At 38.5% G+C, this 21,121-nt stretch overlaps 1 protein-coding gene across 5 annotated transcripts in view; it reads right to left on the minus strand.

Annotated features, from left to right (window-relative positions):
- The window catches only part of CFAP43 (cilia and flagella associated protein 43), a 102,227-nt gene that overhangs the window by 51,716 nt on the left and 29,390 nt on the right, over window positions 1–21,121 (minus strand). For all 5 annotated transcript variants that reach the window (XM_031015140.3, XM_055352896.2, XM_055352897.2 and 2 more), the window contains exons 9-17: window positions 16,091–16,207; window positions 15,024–15,104; window positions 12,040–12,188; window positions 10,377–10,480; window positions 6,418–6,558; window positions 5,468–5,640; window positions 4,122–4,271; window positions 3,166–3,296; window positions 828–975 (exon numbers count right to left, since the gene is read on the minus strand). In XM_031015140.3, coding sequence (XP_030871000.3) covers window positions 828–975; window positions 3,166–3,296; window positions 4,122–4,271; window positions 5,468–5,640; window positions 6,418–6,558; window positions 10,377–10,480; window positions 12,040–12,188; window positions 15,024–15,104; window positions 16,091–16,207 — 1,194 coding nt within the window. The remainder of the gene's footprint in view (window positions 1–827; window positions 976–3,165; window positions 3,297–4,121; window positions 4,272–5,467; window positions 5,641–6,417; window positions 6,559–10,376; window positions 10,481–12,039; window positions 12,189–15,023; window positions 15,105–16,090; window positions 16,208–21,121) is intronic.

Genomic DNA, 21,121 nt, shown 5'->3' on the forward strand with positions numbered 1-21,121 from the left:
TTCAAACGCTTTATCTAGTTTACAAAGCCCTTCGTTACCTGGTCTCCTCCCACTTTGAAGACCTTACCTCCCACCACTTTCTCCCTTGCTCGCTTCAACTGCACAGGTCTTTTTTAGGTCCTAACATACCACACGCCAAGCTCTTTCCCCTTTTGCCCTGAATACTCTTGCTACCCTCCCATTGCCTTTGCATGGTGGTGTTCTCTTTTAATTCAGATCTCAGCTTAAATGTCTGCTTGGAGAGGCTATCCAGCTCAATACTATCACATCAACCTATTTTTATTCACTGAATAGAACTTGTTACTATCTCATTGTTTCTTCTGCATTTGCTTGTTTATCTGTTTCTCCCTGCCCATCTCCAACCCCCAATTAGGATGTAAACTCCATGGAAGCAGAAATTTTTCTTTTTTGTTCATGGCTATATCCCCCACAGCCTAGCACTCTGTAGGCACTCTATAAATATTTGTTAATTGAATGAGTGAATACTGTTCTTTAGCTAGACACTTCCTAAATAATATCTGTAATATGAAAGTATAGAGAGACCATTTTGACCAAGCACAAGTGTGGGTAGAAGATTTTTTTTTCCAGGCAAGCCTGGATCTTGTACTATGGTTTAAATGAGATCTGAAATGTACTATTTGCAATTGCTTTGAGAAAGGCTGAATATTTTCTCTCAGACGTAGCTTATTCCCTTTTTGAAAATCATGGGATACCTGGATAAAGAGAAATATTACTAAATATCTGCTTAAAGAAAACCACAAACCGAAAACTTCTGATTTACAAAGAAAGAAATGTAAGCAAGCAAGCTAGCCATATAGGAACTCAACTGTGTGTTCAGAATCGGATCCCAAATCTACGGAAACTTTTGGTGTTGTGCTTAAATAATGATTCTCCTTGTCCATGGCGCTGCTCAGGGAAATTAATAGTTTCTGGTAATAGTCCAGAATTTCACTGGCTAGGTGTCCTCCAAATTGCCTATATTAATAAAAAAGAAAACACAGAGGCTACAAAAATCATAATTTAAAAAATCACATTTAGCTGTATTATTTTCAGGTAACTAACCATTTCCGTTTATAGGTAACTAACCAAGGAAATATGTGGACAATTCTTCACAGTGCCTTGTGGAAACTTCTTCAGTGCCTACTTCTTTTTCAGAATTTCTTTTTTTTTTTTTAATTTTTATTTTTTAAAGAGAAAGGGTCTTGCTCTGTCACCTAAGCTGGAGTACAGTGATGTAATCACAGCTTACTGCAGCCTCGAACTCCTGGGCTCAAATGATCCTTTCACCTCAGCCTCTAGAGTAGCTGGGACTACAGGGGTACACCACCATGCATGGCTAAAGGACTCTGCTTCTTACAGGAGACCCTTTCATGGGTTCCAGGCCACAACAAGCTTCTTGACCTTTCTAGGGTACCCTCTCCTCACACTGTCCTCATACCCTTACTCAACATGCCCTCTGTACCTGCCCTGGTCATTGCACAGAAGAGCCAGTGCACTGGCTGAGCTCTCGGAATGCACCAGGCAGTGTGCTACTTCACACACATAATCACATGTGGCCCCCTCATCACCCCACCCTGCATTGAGAGTGGTATTATTACTTCCACTTAATTCACCAGGGCATTGCAAACTTTGGACGCATCAGCATCACTGGGAGGGTTTAAAAACTGATTCCTGGGCCCCACTTGCAGACATTCTGACTCAGAAAGTCCAGATGGGATCCAAGAATATGCATTTCTAACAAGCTCACAGATGCTACAGACCCCCCTACCTTAAGTAACATTGTAACAGATGATTTAGAGGGGTTGTCATTTGCCAAAGTCACAAAGTCAAAAGTCCTAGACCATCGTTTTAAACCCAGCTTTGTTTTGAGTCAGAAGTTTGGGTGATTACCAATGGATCAAAACGTCCTTCTTTTTGAGCTGCATAAATAAGGCTCCAGCACTTGTTTGTTGTTGCCTGAGATAGTATTTGTTCGCTGGTTATAAACAATATGTTAGGACTTATATAGTGAGATAAAAGCTAATATTCTATTCAGAATCCCAGGTATAAAATGGGCATGATGATGCAATCCTCAAATGAGTTTTTGAGGTAAGTGGCTAGCAAAATTGTTATGATACAAAATCTCCACAACATTTAACATTTTCACAATGTTGCAGAGAAGGGCCATATTTTATTACTGCTTTGATCACAGGAGGTATCACAAAATATGATTTTTTCTAAAATGAATTGCATGATTGAAACCACCTTTGCAAAGATTACGGCAGTGAAAGAAGTCTAGCATGGCTGACTCCATCTTGTTTCTAGTCTCACAGGCTGGATGTTCCTGTTCATTCCTCCTAACCATGGGAGGAATTTCGTTTATAGTTTAACTTGGAAGCAAGGATGATAATAGTACCTCCCTAAAACGGATCCCCTCCTTGTTTGGGGACTGAAACTGTCTTTGATATAATCTAAGCAAAATCTAATTAGGAAAGTGTGTGTATATATATACATACATGTATATGTCAGGGATAAACAGGAGTTTTTAAAGTTATCTGAGGGTCAGAATTGTCCACATTTCTTATGTTATTAGAGATAGGACTGATCACTCTCAGATAAATATTAACTATGTCTTTTTTTTTTTTTTTGTATTTTGATGCTCTGATATCTGGGGCCTTGCTGACTTCTGGAGGCTAGCCAGTCTCTGAAGATAGTAAACAATTTGCTCTGGAGCACGCTTTTCAAAAGCAAACCAATCAATCCAGAGACCATACCCCCAACCACCTCCTCTAGTGGGCTTTCACAATCGGGGCCACCATTTCCCCACCCTAATCACCCCAGCGCCAAGTATGAGACAACTACAGCCAGCTCCTATGCCTCAGAACCTACTGACAATATTCAAACTAGCCAATCCTAAACCTGCCCAATCCTCCCTGTGAAAACCATACTAGAGGATCTCATCCACGTTTTCCTCCCTCTCTCAGCCTCCTGACCCACCCCAGGTCTGCCCCATGTGGTACCTGAGCATGCAGTGTACGCTTCTCTGGGGATCTGTGAGTATAACAAACTTTCTTTGCACTGGCAGTGGTCTCCCAGCATGTTGGCCTTGCTGTACTTAAATAATAATAAAATCTCTATTTTAAAACACTATACTACATGGGGTTACTTACTGAATACTGTACGTACTTCCACTTTAGGTAGACAAGGGTGCCATCATCTCTCCCATTCACCAGAATGTTTTGTCCATCCATTGAAATTCTCATTGACTGAATCCCATGACCCTGGTGAGAATGACTCCGACACCGAGCAAATGTTTCCTCAATAGTTAAGAAATAAAGCAGAAAAATTACAAATGCAATTCTACCACACGGCTTTTCTAATGGGGTTATATGCCCCTTTTTTGTGGATAAATCATTTTCTATTTGCTAACAGCATTTTAATTGGTATGGAAGTAGGCAATTGGCAATACATAGTATTTAAAATCCCCAGTTCAAACCACATTCACCAATACTAATTTGTTCTTCCACTACCTTTGTGTAGTATGGAAGGACAGGGATTATTATCACCAATTTATAATAGGAAATCAGACACAGAGAAGTGAATGGATTGCAGAAGTCTATAAAGCTAGGGAAGGGGCCTTCAGCAAGCAGAGATGGTGAGTTCCGATGGCTTCAAGAGTCAGGAAGGTTCTATTTATGTGTGAGGTAGCTGAGTATAATGAGAGAGGGTGACGAGCACTGTGAAGAATGGAAGATAACATGCTCTGAAGGATGCTAACTAAGCCAGTTTGATTAGAACTTAAACAAAATGCATCATCAATTTGGTATATAGGGCAACAATTTAAAAACTGAGATTTCTGAGTCATACTGGTTCTCAACCATGATGCCTTTTCTCATTTAGGTTTTTAAATAGGCAATACATTCAAATGGTTCAAAATTCAAAAATTATAAAAGAGTACTGTGAAATCTCCTTCCTGTTCCCATGACCTAATACTTCCAATGGCAAGCAAGGTAATTAGTACCTTCAATATCTTTTCAGAGTTTTTATGCATATATTAGCAAATTTTTATATACATATAAAATGTTTCCTATACGAGATCAATATATACACCCAAAATATTTTTTTTTAAGAAAACAGCTTACCAAAGTATAAACATCTCGGATACACAGAATTCCACATTTAGCTATTGTTATGAGCCACAATCCATGTGAAGACAGATAGAGCATTCCAGGTCCATACTGTCTGCTTTGTACTTTTTTGTATGGTTTAAGAATGTAGATACCGGTATGTTCCTGCCAATCAAAGAAAATAACCACATTATAGAAAAGATCAGGTAAACAGCACCTTTGGGTTTGCAGATGTACATGACTGTTGTATATTGTCATTGTAAATAAACTGATCTGGGATAAAGTGCAAACATTGTCATTGTAAATAAACGGATATAGGATAAAGTGGACACCTGCGTTTGCATCATGTTTCCCACTTTTGCAAATAAAAGTTTGTTTCTGCCAACTAAGTAAAGTCTTCTTTATTTACTTGCCATTAAAAATCCTAGCCTACACTGATAATCTTTGCTTTTACTAATCATTTTCACATATCTTCATGCTTAAGTCAAAATAATGTAGTCAATATTCCCCGTATGTTTCATGCATTCCTACCTCCAAGCCTCTGCACGTGTCCTTCCTTTTGTCTGGAATGCCCTTCTCTACTCCATCCCCACCAGTCCTGCCCTACCTCCCTATATGAGCGCTGCCCACCAAAATTGTATGCAATATCTCTCCATGTCTAAATCTGACTTACTTTTCAAAGTCCAGATCAAATATTGCTTCCTTCATGAAACTTTTCTTGAATCTCTCTTGCCACTAATCATTTATTCCTTCTCTGTGTCTAGTCCTGGCTACTCTGTCAAAGAAGAGCTTTGACTGAAGAATTTAGAGGAAGGAAGGTAGACCTTATCAAAGTGGGTAGACAGACATCAAGGGAAAGTGACAGGTCAAGGGGCAGCAAGCAGGAGGGTACTGGGCCATTATGTGCAGCAGGAGGTGACACAATGCATGAGAAGTCTGAAGAAAGTGTAATGAAAAAATGCCAGAAACACAGTTTAATTACTTTTTGTAATTTTGGTTATGGCTTAGATGCAAAGTTCCACTGCAAATCAAATCATCTACCTTGTAGCCCTTGGCATATGTAGAATAGATTTCCTAATGCTAGGTTGTTTTTTAAGGCACTAAACTAATATTGTGTCATCTGCATGTTTATCTGACAAAGATGATGTATGTGGCACAAGTATCAGGTTGCTCAAATATATTGTATGATGGATTAACAAATAACACTATATATCTAGCTCAAGGGAATTATATTAATATAATCAAGGCATTTGTTAACTGAACTATTCTGTTAAAGTGGTCATGAGGATCACATCTAATCAGTATAATGTATCAATCTTGATTGCTAAGATAAATGAGAGCACACTTAAGTGTTGACATACTTCTTCAGGAAGAAGGTAGCTACAGATGTATGGCACTTGACTACAGAAGCCATATATTTGGTTACTTTGAAAGCCCAAGACTGCAGAGGACAGAGCGTGCTCCAACTCATACAGGTACTTATGAATGATTTCATCTTTCAGCCTTCCTCTTTCATCAGCAAAGGTTGTGGAAACTATTAGATTTGGAAAAAGAAGAGAAATCACTTGCACCATAAATTCATTTTGTTTTTTTAAAATTATGAACAATTATGAAAAGCAAAATAAAATTTAAATGCTCAACTAATATTGTGGAAGCTAGTAAGTGATAAAAATGATTTAAAAACACTTGTCTCCCTAGAAATACTTGAGTATTAAATGACTGATAGTGGGTAAAACATTTCTGTAATGCCTTGATTAATTTTTAATCAATTAACTTAGAGACATATTAAAAGAAACCCATGGTAGTACAGAGATTCTTATAAAAACATGAAAGTACTTGGAGGTTGTCAGCTCTCTTCTGCTCTATAATTATATATTTGCAAAACTGCTAACCTGATATATTTGTCATTAAAACAAGGAAAGAGTATCTATTTTCTCATACCTTTTTATCCAGAAAACTGTCTTTATAATTTTGTCAGTGAAGGGAACTACACTGTAATCTATCTGAATTTAACCTTGTCTATTCAAAGCTACAAAACAAGAGACATCACAAAAATAACAAATCAATTTGATGTGTCCGTTGATCCTATCTCTTTTCCTATGGTAATAAAGCAGACTCATGAGTCAGGAAGCCCAGAGGAAAAGTCCACACTTCAAACTGTTTAGCATGTTGGTTTTACTTTGTAAAGATAGACAAAAGGTAGCCATTTTACTTCTTCACATGCCAAGGGAAAAACAAAACAAACCCAAAAAACAATAACAACGATGTATCTGGGCTCAGGAGCAGAACTGGCTGCTTATGTTTTCCTTACCTTGCGGCAGTAATGTAGGCAGTGTGAACATCTCCAACCTGCTTCTCTCTGCTTCTGGAAGCGAGGAAAGCACCATCACTTCCACTATGTCTGTTTCTAAAAGAGACACTGTGGATATCTGTAAAATGTCTTTGGCCACCTCTGAAAGCAAACAGAAATCAATACCACAAGTGGTCACTGGTAAGTTTAAATAATCTTTTACCTTTCCAATTAAGATATCATCCATGGACTTGCCTTCACTATATCTTTAGAATCAAATTATTTGCTGGACATTTAAAGTGACCTTTAAACATAAGTTACAGGGACATTTTTGATGAATGGATGAGGGATTCTCCTGATTAGATGTCTAGACTGGCAGATTTAAACCAGCCCAGTCTGTCTGGGTTTCTTTCCCAGCCAGGGTGGCCCCAGAATGCACCATCTCCACCCCCTATCCCTCCAAACCAGCATCTGCATGAGCTGGTCCCCACAAGTCCACTCCAGCCAGGTTACCTAATCCTAAAATTGGGTAAACTTAGGCATCGGCCTTCTTTGCATCTGTGGTCAAGGACTGTGGGTGTGGTGGAAACGTGACTTTATGAGCTTGCTCCACTAGAAAGCCAGCTGATCTAACCTCTGCAAGGTGTGCCAGGCCTGGAGCCCACCTTGGATTTGTTCCAGATTCACTCTTCCATTCTTCATGGGACTGTGCTGCAGGTGCCCACTTTCTCAGGCCCTTCCCCAGGCGGTCAGCAGATGACCTTCCCTCTTCCTTAACAAGGAAGACCAAGGACATCTACATAAACTCAATCTCAACTTTCTTACCCTGAGACTCACACTTTCCCCCTGTCTGTTTCCATTTTCTCCCTTCATTTCCTGACATTGATGTAGGAACAAAATGTAACCCCTCCCTGTCTGTGATTTTTGAGCCCATTCCTCCAATCTCCTATTAGACCATACATTATCAATCACCTCTTTTTAGCTTCTTGTGTCCCTTATGGTTCCTTTTATTCAGCCCTCATGACTCCCCTGTCTTCAAATAAGAACCTTCCTCCAACTCTGCTGTCCCACAACAGTTAACATCTGACTCTCTTTTCTCCACTGCAAACTTCCTAAAATAGGTTTGGCACTTTCTGACTTAATTTTCATACCTCTATTCCCTCCCTAACCTTCTTCATTCCAAAGAAGTAGCTCTCTCAGGGATCACCTGCTGACTGGCAAATATATGAGAGCCTATCTCAGCCCTCTCCCTACCCACACTTCTGTGTCAGCCTGTACTTTCATCCGCCTTCCTTCTTTAGGCTGTTTCTGGAGAGGATGACTCCCAGTTCTCTTATTACTCTGGCCTAGCCTCAGTTTTCTTCACTGCCTCATCTTCCTCTGTCCACAGCTTCAATATAAAATGTGGACCAGGGTTCTATTCCCAGCTTCTTCCATCCCACCCTCTGGCCAAACAGATACATTAAAAGTGGGGCAGGGAACAGCGGCTCATGTCTGTAATCCCAATACTTTGGGAGGCTGAGGTGGGAGGATTGCTTGACTCCAGGAGATCAAGACCAGCCTGAGCAACATAGACATTTTCTCTACTAAAAAACAAAACAAAACAAAACAAAACAAAACAAAACAAACAAACAAACAAAGGCCAGGCGTGGTGGCTCACGCCTGTAATCCCAGCACTTTGGGAGGCCAAGGCGGGCGGATCATGAGGTCAGGAGATGGAGACCATCCTGGCTAACACGGTGAAACCCCGTCTCTACTAACAAATACAAAAAATTAGCCTGGTGTGGTGGCGGGTGCCTGTAGTCCCAGCTACTCAGGAGGCTGAGGCGGGAGAATGGCGTGAACCCAGGAGGCAGAGCTTGCAGTGAGCCAAGATCACGCCACTGCACTCCAGCCTGGGCGACAGAGCGAGACTCCATCTCAAAAAAAAAAAAAAAAAAAGTAAACAAAAACAAACAGAAAACAAGCCAGGCTTTGGGGCATAAACCTGTAGTCCCAGCTACTCAGGAGGCTGAAGCAGCAGTATTGCCTGAGCCTAGGAATTCAAGGCTAAGGTGAGCTATGATTGCACCACTGCACTCCAGCCTGTGTGACAGAGCAAGACTCTAGAAAATAAAATAAAATAAATGAAATGGAATATTTAGGCAGGATATACATCCACTCTGAGGTCAGCCACAGGCTGTACCACACTCAGTGCCACCTAATTTGCATATTTAGTTACCTCTTTTGCCCCGTTAAGCATCCAGGTTTACTTCTACTCTGTTGAGCCATCTCATCAGCTACCATGATTTCAAGATCAGACTTCTATCATTAAGCCTGAACTACATATCCCGATTTCCAAACTTATGCTAAATATGCCCAAATGAAGAGTTTATTGGCTTTAAACCTATGGAACTCAACAGCTCAACCTATTCCTCAACCTCTAGAACTTTCTTCTTCAACTAATGGCATTGCAAACTTCCACCATTCAGGCTAGAAATTTTGGAGTCATCACTTATCCCTTCCTTTCGCATCAAATACCAAGTCCTACCAATTCCATCACTCATGGTTGTGCCATCTTTTCTCTTTCTGTAACTGCAGCATGAGTTTGTGCATTGTGGATAAGAGCACACGCCCTGAAACTGGACTTCCTTAATTGGGCTCTGCCACTAACTAGATGCATGGCCTTGAACAAGTACTTAGCCTCGCTGTGCCTCAATTGCCTCATGTGAAGGGATAATAGTAGTATCAATTTCATGAAAGTTGTCTAAGAATTCAATGGGTGGAGACATGCTGAGGGCTTAGAATACTGGCTACCACATAGTCAGGCATTCCTCAATAAGTGTTGGCTGTTGCTATGATTATGACTATGATCATCTCTTGCCTTGGCTAGTATTATAGCTTCCAATCTCATCTTTTTAATTTCATTCTTTTGCCTTTCTACTCCATCCTTCACACTGGTATCAGAGTCAGTCTCTAAAAACCAAGTCAAATCATGCCAGCTCCATCTTGAAACCACTGATGATGGCTCATTAACCACAGAACAATTCCAGACTCTTTGGAATGATATTCAAGGTCCTTCCTCTTTCAGACTTCATTGCCATAGTCATCTTCTAGTAAACTCTTCCATTTACCTGTTATACCAGACTTTTTTTTACCATTCCAAGTACCTTTGTTTGGGTTATTATTTCGAGTAGGAATACTAATATGTCCTATCCCACACCTATGAAAATCCTTCAAACCCACTACTTTAAGCCCTTGGAAAACTCTCCTCCAATCCTCCGCACCCCCTGACCAGTGCCCACCTTCACCTCCACTCCTCTCCTCACACTTGGCAGAATGAATTGCTGCTGTATCTGAGCCTACACAGTATCTGAGCCTACACACCATTCTGCATTTTCCTCCTCTACTAAATTGTCTCCTTAATATTTTCATCCCCCTACGAGGCCTAGGTTTGGCATTTTGCACCTTGTAGGCACTCACTAATTTTTATAAGTCAATGATAAACAAATTTAAAAATTTAGGAGTGGGACTTGGCAAAGTGTGAGGAGCAAAAAAAAATTTTTTTAAGGAGAATTAAAAAAAAATTGTGTGTGGGGGGGAAACACATATACAGTTGGCATGTAAAGCCAGAGAGAAAATAAAGAGAAAATTCTTTATTAGAGATAAAATATTAAAAAATATTTTCAAGAGAAATCAACCCAACTTCTCTGTATGTTAATATTAGAAATGTTCAGCCATTTCATTAATGTATTTAATAATTGATTCAAGAAAATTTATTTAGCATCAACTATGTACCAAGCAGATAACTCTAATATTCCAAATAAATCAAAATATAATGTGAGAATTCTCCTAAGTAACTTTAGTTATTTAAAGGTTTCTCTTTCAGAAAATATGCCACAAATAATTGTTTCAATATTCAATATGAAAATTCCATTTTCATAACCTTAAATTCTTTGAAATAATCAATATTTTAAATTAATCAGCATTCTATGTTGTACCTGTGAATCCAATAATCTGAAATGAGCTTGAGGAGTTGGCATTGATAATAAAGACTTTTCCTTCTGATGTTCCAACTAACAGAAATATTCCTTGCTGATCATAACTAGAAAAGAAGAAATCTGATGATCAAATCCCAATTGTTTCACCTGCTAGATGGTGAACAAGTTTATTGAATGGCCACAGAGATATGTTTAAAGCCAGTCATTTTTACGGTTTGCAATTTTTAATATTCTCTGACCTTATAAAAGTGGAGTGATTACATGTGGATATAATCATTGTACTTTAGGCCAATGCTATTTCCAAATTGCCACTTTAATAAATACAGTCAGGAAGATTCAGTAAAGATGGGCAGTTTGTTCATCATAAGTGAATGAAACATGTCGGTAGAGCTTTCTTGATGTTTCAAGTGCAAATAAGAAATTCTCAAATTAGTGGTGGGTGTGACATTTCATTACCCTGTGTCTGGTACCTGGCAGTGGGAGGAAGAATGTAGTGAAACATGTCTACAACTTTATCAAATTAGAAAAAGTGGGAAGATGCAAATTAGAATAAGAGGATCTGAGAAAGGAAAGGCACAAAAAAATGACAGTGCAGAAAGGCAGGGGGTAAATGGAAGGAGGTTATCCATCCTTCCCCACTGCGCTAGGGTGGTGGAGCTGGGCAGTCCACAGTGGCAGGGCCAGCTCCTCAGTGTGCTAGCTGTGTAATGTGTAATCTTGGACAATGCTTTTCTTCACCTCTCTCACCCTGAATTCCCTAATTTGTCTAATAGGGATAAGAATAACACCTTTCTGACTGGTGTTTTGAGGATCACATTCCACAAGCTACAGTGATCTCAAGCTGTAAAGCAGAATACAAATGTCTGTTCTTATTAATACCTAATAATATAATAAATTAAAAAGAAACAGTAATAATGATAGCACCTACAAGTCCAAATTTAATGTCTCTATATTATCATATTAAAAGTATTGCTTCAAAAGTTTTGAAATACTCTAAATGTTCATTAATATACTGTTTTTAAAAAATGATAGTATATTCATATAATGGAATACTATGTGGCTATACAAATAATCAGGCTGGTCTTTATGTGTGGATATAAAACATTCTCCAAGATATACGATTAAGTGAAAAAAGAAATGAGGCATTGTACATAGTTTTCTCCTTTTAAGAGCAAAGGCAGTGACTCTGGAGCCCAACTACCTGGGTTCAAATCCCAATATTTGCCATTCACTATCTGTGTACTATTGAGCAAGTTATTTAAAATCCTTGTGCCTTATCTTCCTCACCTGTCAAATAGAGACAACAAGAGTGTTTACCTCATGGAGTTAATACAGCAGAAATGCCTGGCACACTATACACACATGATGGCCATTGATACAAGTAAAAAGAAGTGCTTATTATGTTTTGCTTGTTCATGGATAAAACATCTCAGGAGAGACATGAGAAATTGGTACCAGGCTGCCTGAAAGGACAGACCTGGGTATGGGGGGTACTTTACTACACAGCCCTCTGTACCTTTTGAGTGTTGAACTGTGTGAATATATTAACATTCAAAACACATGAAACATGTAAAACTTAAAATTAAAAGAAAGGATGGCTTCACTAGAATTTTCAACAGACGGGTGTGACACGGAGCCGCTCCTGGAAGCAGAAGGGACTTACACAACGTGCTGCACGGACGATTCCGAGAGAAAGGTCTTGTGCACGACCTGAGGGGATTCCTTATCATATACGCTGATGAAGTAGACAGAGCCACCCTCTGTGCCCACGGCTGCAGAGAGGGAGGATGGACAGCAAGCCAGAACCGTTGCCTGTTTAAAATAAACCCCAGATGCGTATCTCTATTGTGCCTGCTCTCCTACACGTAAGAATGCTATTATACAGTGTACTTGAAAAGCCTGCAGGATGAGAAAAGTGGCAAGTGTTGTGTGGTGGGGTCTTTCAAATTATAGCCTCAACGTTCCTGAGCTGATCAACTGCATAAGACGGCACAGGAATCTGTACATCTTATTCTTTTATCCTAAAATTAGAGTAATAAAAATTATAGAGAGATTTCTTGAAATTTAAATCATGGCTTCATTTTTATCCCTAAATGATGATGAAATGATTATGCCAATAATCTATTTAAGTGATTGTGAAACAATTAGACAAATAATAGTGAAAAATAAGAAATTTAAAGAAAATTCTTAGCATCTTTTAAACATTTTTAAATTTTTATTTATTTATTAGCAAGGGGGTCTTCCTCTGTCTTGAACTACTGGGCTCAAGTGATCCTACTGTGTCAGCCTGCCGAGTCGCTGGGATTACAGGTTCAAACCACCACACCTGGCTTTTTAAAACATTTTTATAGATCCTGAGATGCTGGTATGACTAAAGAAGACTTAAGAAAATAACTGTATCACCGGAAGATGTATTCAGTCACCAAAGAAATGCGTAACAGATTCCCATTTATCTCACAATGATTTATACAGAATATGATGTCTAAGAGAATAAATTGACTTTCATAATACTAGAGAAATCAGTATTCTTTCTCTATAAACACTTTGTAGATTGTTTTGAATAAAATCATGGAACTTAGGACTGAAAAAGAACATAAGAGATCATTTTGCAAAATAGAAAACACAGGCCAAGGAAGTCCAGCAGCTTGCCCAAGGATCCCATATGTGGTGACAAACTTCAGATGAAGCACCCAGGTGTCCTGCCTTATTAGAATGCACACAGTCTCCCAATTGAGTGGGCTTTTTGTAAAATTGAAAACCTCCGTGGGAAGTGTGTATGTGTATGTGTTCCCAAAATAAAAATAATCAGCTGAAATTCTCCTTCATTCCAGGGCGATAGTGTGCTAGTCTGAAAATGTACAGCAAGGGCCAGAGGAGTCTTATGTACCCTTGCAGGTACCATCAGCGGATGCTGCTAGTGTCCAGGTATCTTGACACTGTGCTGCTGGACTGGGATCCCCCAGGACCACTGCCTGAAGGAAGGCAACACAGTCCCGGATGCAGGCAGAGAGACCTGGCATCAGCATTACTGTGTCTGGATCAATTCTCTATAGGGTAATGGTACCTGTATCCCTCCTTGTCCAAGAGGAACAAGGTATATCCTCATTATATGGGCCCCTGGGTGGGTTGTTAAACGTTTCTGTGTCTCTAATGTGTGAAAGGACATGTGATTAAATGCACTTGTAAGATCTCTCCTAGTTTACTATTTCTAATAGAAATGAATACATATAACCCTTTGTCACGTAGACTATGGAGTCTTTTCATATTCCAAGTTTTCTCAGTAAGAATTTTTATCTTTACTTTTGTGGGAGAGTTTTATTTATCACATTGAATTATGTATCTTTGGCATCTTATGTAAAATATGATGCTTAGTCTTTTATAATTATGATTTTAGTTTTATAAAAGGGAAGGACTGAAACTTCCCTACCTAATACCAAGATCCATTTCTCAACTAGAACTGTGTAATGCAGCAAATAATATTTTTTTTTAAAAAGAAAGCATTACCATTGTTTCTTGGTCCTTTTAAAATGTTATTTTGTGCAAAATGCACTGTGAACATGGCAGAAATAATGGTATCACATTGTGGTAGGTGTTGTGGGCAGTGTGGTTTGCAACTCAGCATCCATACACCCTCCTTCTGGAAAATCTCTTGAATATTCACTGAGAAACTATCCCTCCCCTATCTTCAGGGATGAGTGGAACGAATCTAACTCCCATTTCCAGGGCTGAGTTTGTGCATTAATTATGCACTTAATTGCATTTCTCATCCCCTGTGCATATGATTAGTTCACAGATGTTATTAAGATATTGCAAGACATTTACTGAATCTCTGGAAAGAAGAAGCATCTTTGTTCTTCCTCCTCCTACAGCAGGAATTTTTCTTCCCTCTCTGACAGTACGATGTGAGGTTGGCACCTGTGGTATCTGGGTGTACCTCAATGAAGCCTAAGATGAAACTAAAGGCATAGTGTGGAGACAGAAAGACAAGGTCCTTGGTATATCATTTAAACTGCTGGATTGAGGCACACATGAGGCCAGACAAGTTCTGTACTTTATAGTTGATTGTGCCAATAACACTTACTTTTTAATTTTTGGCTTAAGCTGGTTAGAGTGGCAACTTTCCTTCACTTCTAATTGATTTCCATTAAATGGGACCATTTAACCAATTATGGCCAAAGGGATATTTCATTTCTGAGAAAAAGCACTTACTTGCTGATTCAACAGCACCCCCTCTCCCTCCAAAAGACCTTTCAGCACTCTCTTCCTCTCCTGCCACACAGCACAGAGGAAGTATTCTTTGGTGGAACCCCCATCAGCCTGGCTCCCTGAGAGACTGTGCAAGAGGGACCCCTGCCAATCCACAATGAACTTATGGCATGAGTAAGATATAAACTACTGGGGTTTCAAAAACAACTGCCACCACAGAAAAACTTATTGTTTTCTATAACCAATATTGTATGCTATGGTTCCACTCTTGGGGCTGTGGCATATACTTTACACACAAGGATTACTGTAAATCTAGAAGGCAAAAATGCAGTGAGGCTTCTGTAACAAGTATTTCTACAGACTATTGACATGTGAATATGAAAAGGTAGATTGGATTAGAATTCAATATTTTTTTAAAATCCATTTATCAAGTATACTTACTAGGGTATTCAGATAAATCTTGCTTACACAAGCACAATCCTCCAGCCACCAAATACAAATTTCCCCTGAATGTGTAAGTGTCTGTAAAAAAAGAAAAACAAAAACTCTACATGGAAAATAAGACTTTCCTATGGAAGCATGTTCTACATCCCTTTCCAGTGTGTCGATGATTTAGTATAAAATTTCATTTTACTTACGTGGATTATAAATACTTATTTTATCATTTCAATGCCAATGCTTTGTTTCTGAACAAATATTAACTATTATCTTTAATGCAATTTAATACATAATAACTAATTAGTATTAGAAAAGTAAAATAAAGATTTTTCAAGTAACATATTGGAGTTGCTTATAAAAATCAGTAAAACTATTGCCTAATGAACAAATGTAGAAATAGGAAACTATACATTGTTCTTTTTTAAATTACTAGAACTTATTTTTTTAGAGCAGTTTTAGGATTACAGAAAAATTGAACAGAAAGTACAGAGTTCTCCTTCACCTTCCCCTCCACACACCTACTACCCTACTATTAACATCTTGCATTAGTGTGGTACATTTGTTACAACTGAAGAGCCAATATTGACATATTATTATTGACTCCTTAGACTGAATTAATGTATTATACATGGCAACTATTTCATTTTCAACCTCAGGTGGTGCTGCTGCATTACCTGGAAAAAAAGATACTAAATAAATACTAACAGTTTACTGAGTGCTGATGACTCATTAGCAATGAATGTGTTTTAAAAATGTGTTAAAGCCTGGCTTGCAGAGCTTGGGTGGTGAAAACCAAAAGATGGCTCCTAAGATCTCAATTGTGTTGGCTGTTTTCAGAAGATGATATTTTGAAGTCACAATATGAGGGTATCATTCTAACCGGGGGGTAGATTTGAAGATGGAAGTGTCTGGCATCTCCACCACAGTCTTCAAGGACAGCCTCTGCCTCCTATTTGCATTGCTTTGCCCATGAACTTTCAAAGTTACCCAATAACATATAAACAGGGATTTAAATCTTGCAACATCATTGTATCTTTACTCCTACTGTGACACAGTAAAATATTCTTTACCATGAAGTATTGGGTTCCAGGTGTGATAAAGTCAATTGCCTGAAATTTCCCATCACAAGCATCTAGGACTTTATTTAAGGTTGGCTCCTTACCAAAAGTGTAGATATAAACAGATCCCTGATAAACATACAAAAGAAAAGAAACACATTGTAATTGTTGTGTATATAGTTCAACAAATATTTATTAAATGCCTACTGTAACCAAGGCTCTATGTGGAAACAGAATATGGGAAATCACAGATCAACTCAGTAAGACCTTGACCCTGAAGGGCTTAAAATCCAGACACTTGATTTGTTTGTTTGTTTATTGATTGATTGGTTGATTCATTCATTCATTCACTTATTCATCATTTTATTTTATTTTAATTAATTAATTTTTGAGACAAAGTCTTGCTATTGTTGCCCAGGTTGGAGTGCAACGGCACAATCTCAGCTCACTGCAACTTCCACCTCCCAGGTTCAAGCAATTCTCCTGCCTCAGCCTCCTGAGTAGCTGGGATTACAGGCATGCGCCACCACGCCCGGCTAATTTTGTATTCTTACTAGAGACAGGGTTTCAACATGCTGGTCAGGCTGGTTTCAAACTCCTGACCTCAGGTGATCCGCCCACCTCGGCCTCCCAAAGTGCTGGGATGACAGGTGTAAGCCACTGTGCCTGGCCTCATAAATAACCATAAGACTTTCTTCTTCAATTCGAGACATTCGTTTTTTATTTTTATTTTTTTTAAATTTCATTATTTTGTGTGTGTGTGACTGAGTCTCCCTCTGTCGCCCAGGCTGGAGTGCAATGGCGGAATCTTGGCTCACTGCAACGTCTGCCTCCTGGGTTCAAGAGATTCTCCTACCTCAGCCTCCTGAGTAGCTGGGATTACAGGTGCCCGCCACCGTGCTTGGCTAATTTTTGTATTTTTACTAGAGACGGGGTTTCACCATGTTGGCCAGGCCGGTCTCAAACTCCTGACCTCAAGTAATCCACCCTCCTCGACCTCCCAAAGTGCTGGGATTATAGGCATGAGCCACCACGCCTGGTCTCCCAGACATTTATTTTTTAATTTACAAAACATAACAAAACATTTTTCCTGTTTCAAAAATAATATCTATTTATGTAGAAAATTTGGAAAATGTGGAAAACCCAAAAAGTTGTTAAGATGTACTAAATCCTACCACATGCTAAATATAGCGGAAGGAACACTAAACATTTAAACAAGCCTTTGTAGAAATAGTTGAGGTATGGCTGAAGCTGTCACTTTATGCTTATTATTTTCAGCTCCCAAACTCACCTCTAAAAAAACAATCTGTTTTGTAATGAATGCATCTCTACCAAGTAGCTGGTAATATAATATGGTCACTTAACCAGCAATAAGAAGTCTGCTTTCAGCTAATCACAAGTTCTTCACGTTCACTTGAGTTAAACATAAATATTTCTGGTGTTATTTATCTAAAAAAATATGACTTTATAGGAGTTCAAAATTTGGCAGATATTTACTAATGTTATCTTTCTTTCATTTCTTCAATAAATATTAAGTGGATACACAGTGCCAGTCGCTGCTTTAGATGCTGGGGTTACAGCAGAGGATAAAACAGACAAAAATCCCCTGCCCTCCCAGAACTTACCTTCTGCTGGGAGATTCAGACAATAAATAATATAACCAAATAAAATATACTGTAAGTTAAACAGTGATAATTGTAAGAAGAAAAAGAAAATATAACAGAGAAGGAGAACATTATATAGCAAAATAAGAGGGTGAAATTTTAAAGTGCATGTTTAAGAAAGACTTCAGTGAGAAGGTGTGGCAGGCCAGGTCTCACTAACAGCTGAACAGGCAGGCCTCCATGACAACTGTTTCAGCAATGACTGAGTGGTTAAGTTAAATATTAAAAGCTAATAGAGCCAGTGCCCTTACACAAACGCTTGAATGTAACAAAACCCCACCAAGAGTTTTGCCTAGGCCTTTCCTGGGCCTTGAAGCATGACAAGATAACGAAGGAATTCTCAACAGGACCCACTTAGAATTAAATAAGTTTTACTGGGGGGTCTGAAGAAAATCCCCAGACCTCCACAAACAAGCTTTATTGGGGGTCTAAGGAACTCCCCAAACCTCCATGATTTAGCAGGAGACAAAATAAGGGTAATCATACCTGGCACTTGAACCCATCTAGATTAAGTAAATTTACTGAGGCTCCAGAGGAAGGTCTTCAGGACTCAGGCCTTAGTTATATATTAGAAGTTAATCACTTACGTCTTTAGATGAATGCACACTTGCACATAGACATATAGCTTAGAAGGTATATAAGCTCTGGAAAGCTTTGTAATATTGAGTTGGTCCAGTGATATCTTCCCAGCCTTCTCCCTGTACCCGGTTACAGAAATAAACTCCCTTCTTTCCCAGTTCATCTGCATCTCGTTATTGGGCCAGGAGAACAAACAGCCCAACCCTCAGTTCGGTCCGGGAACAAAGGTAACTTTAGAGAAAAGACTTGAAGGTTCATGCCTGTAATCCCGGCACTTTGGGAGGCTGAGGTGGGTGGATCACTTGAGGCCAGGAGTTTGAGACCAGCCTGGCCAATGTGGTGAAACCCCATCTTTACTAAGAATACAAAAATTTAGCTGGGCATGGTGGCGCACACCTGTAGTCCCAGCTACGCAGAAGGTTGAGGTGTAAGAATCACTTGAACCTGGGAGGTGGAGGTTGCAGTGAGCCCAGATCGCACCACTGTACTCCAGCCTGGGCGACAGAGCAAGACTCTGTCTCAAAAAAAAAAAAAAAAAAAAAAAAAAAACCCAAAGGAAATGAGGAAACTATCCATGTAGATTCTGTGGGAAGAGCATTCCAGACAGAGGGAAAAGCCAGTACAAAGACTCTGAGGGAGAAGCATGTCTGGCAGATTCAAGGAAACAGCATGATGGCCAGTGTGGCTAGAGCAGGATGGACAAGACTTCACAGTAGTAGCAGATAAGGCCAGAGGTGGGGATTGGAGTCCACGTCATGAAGGGCCTTTAAAAACATAGTAAGGATTTTGGCTTTTTCTCAGAATGACAGGAAATCACTGGAGGGCTTTGCCTAGTAGAGAAAAATGCTTTGCTCACCTTGGCTGCTATGTTGAGAATACATTGTTTATTCTATCATGTAATGAAAGAAGTGTATTAAAATGTTCCATTAATATCAATGCTTTGTTTCTCCTTGTCACTCTGTCATGCTTTGTTTTAAATCTCTAAGGCTATGCTATTAGGTACATACATATTTTAAGTATTCATATATTCCTGGTAAATTTAATATTTTATTATTCTGAAATAAGCCCATTTATCTTTAGTAATGATTTTTACCTTAAAGCCTAATTTGTCTAATGTTAATATATTTCCACTGGTTTTCTTTTGGTTAATGTTTACATATCTTTTTCCATCTTTTTATATTTGGGTTTAAACATAGATTTTAATTTATGCTTTTTGTTTATCTCAATTGTTTTGCATTTCATTTTCTTTCTCTTTTTTACCTTGTTTTGGGTTAAACTTTTTTTTTACATTTCACTTTCTCTAGTTTGGAAATTTCATCTACTGTTCCTATTCTTTTAGTGGTTACCTTAGAAGTTGTAACATGTGTACCTAATTTATCAACATCAAAAGTTACTTTAAGCTTTATTCTCCTCCTGGGTTACATGAGATCCCTGGAACACTTTATTCTATATACCCTGCTCTGCTCCCCCCAACTTATATTACTGTTATTTGGGATTTTAGTTCAATATTATTTTTAAACCTACTTTCACTTTTTTTTTTTTTTTTGCTGTTGTATGCAGTGTTCATTTACTGTACATCTTCTACAATGTGTCATTCTCCACCTATTACTACTGCTCTTTATTTTTGTTGCATCATAGACCTTCCCACCTGGGATCATTTTCCTCTGCCTGAAGTAAATTCTTTAGAATTTTCTCTAGTGATAGTCAGCTGCTGACACACTCTTAGCTTTGGAGTGTCTAAAATGTCTTTTTTCACCCGCATACTGAAAAGATGTTTTCATTGGGTATAGAATTCTAGGTGGTAATTATTTTCTTTCATTACATCAGGGGTCATCAAACTTTTTCTATAAATAGGCTGACAGTAAATATGTTAGGCTTTGCAAACCATGTAGTCTCTGCCACAACTATTTAATGCTGCCATAGTGGTGTGAAAGAAGCCATAAACAATACGTAAGTGGGTGTGGCTATGTTCCAATAAAATCTTATTTGAAAAACATGCAGCAGGCTAGTTTTGCCCCATGGAGCCACAATTTGCTGAACCCTGCACTACATTGAAGATATTATTCCACTATTTCTTACATTATTGCCACAGAGAAGTCAGCTATTAGTCTAATTGAAATTCCTTAGAAGTAATCTGTCTTTTCTCCGACTGCTTTTAAAATTTTCTCTGTCTTTGGTTTTCAACAGTTTCACTGTGGTAAGTCTAAGTGTGGATATCATTTTATGTATTCTGTTTGGGATTCACTGGACCTCTTAAATCTGTAAATTCATGTCTTTAAGCAATTCTGGGAAATCCCCAGTCAATATCTCTTTAATTATTGCCTCTGTCCCACTTTCTCCTCTCTGGACTCTAATCAAACATATGTTAGATCTTTTCACTGTATTGTTCTTATCTCTTATGTTCCCTTCTGTATTTCCTACCCTTTTGCTTTTCTAGTGTCATTCTGAATAATTTCTGATCTATCTTCGAATTCATTTATTCTCTCTTTGGCTATGTCCAACCTTTTGTCAGACATGTTCATTTAATTTTTACTTTGCTAGTGTATTTTTCTTCTTTAGAAGTTCTATTTGGGTCTTTCCTCCTTCTTTTATGATATCTTTTTCCTAGTTTCCTATTCTCCATAGATATTTTAAGTTAGTCATTTATTTATTAAAACATAAGTTAGCATAGTTTTTTTTTTTTAAAAACTTCTGGTAATTACCAGAAACAAAAGTCTTTCCATACTTAAATTTAAGTTTCTTTCAGGCAGAAAATCATTGAATTTTGTTTGCAATTCATCTAAAATGATTGTCTAACAAT

The sequence above is a fragment of the Gorilla gorilla genome, chromosome 8 (genome assembly GCF_029281585.2).
Source record: "Gorilla gorilla gorilla isolate KB3781 chromosome 8, NHGRI_mGorGor1-v2.1_pri, whole genome shotgun sequence".
Lineage (NCBI taxonomy): Eukaryota > Metazoa > Chordata > Mammalia > Primates > Hominidae > Gorilla > Gorilla gorilla.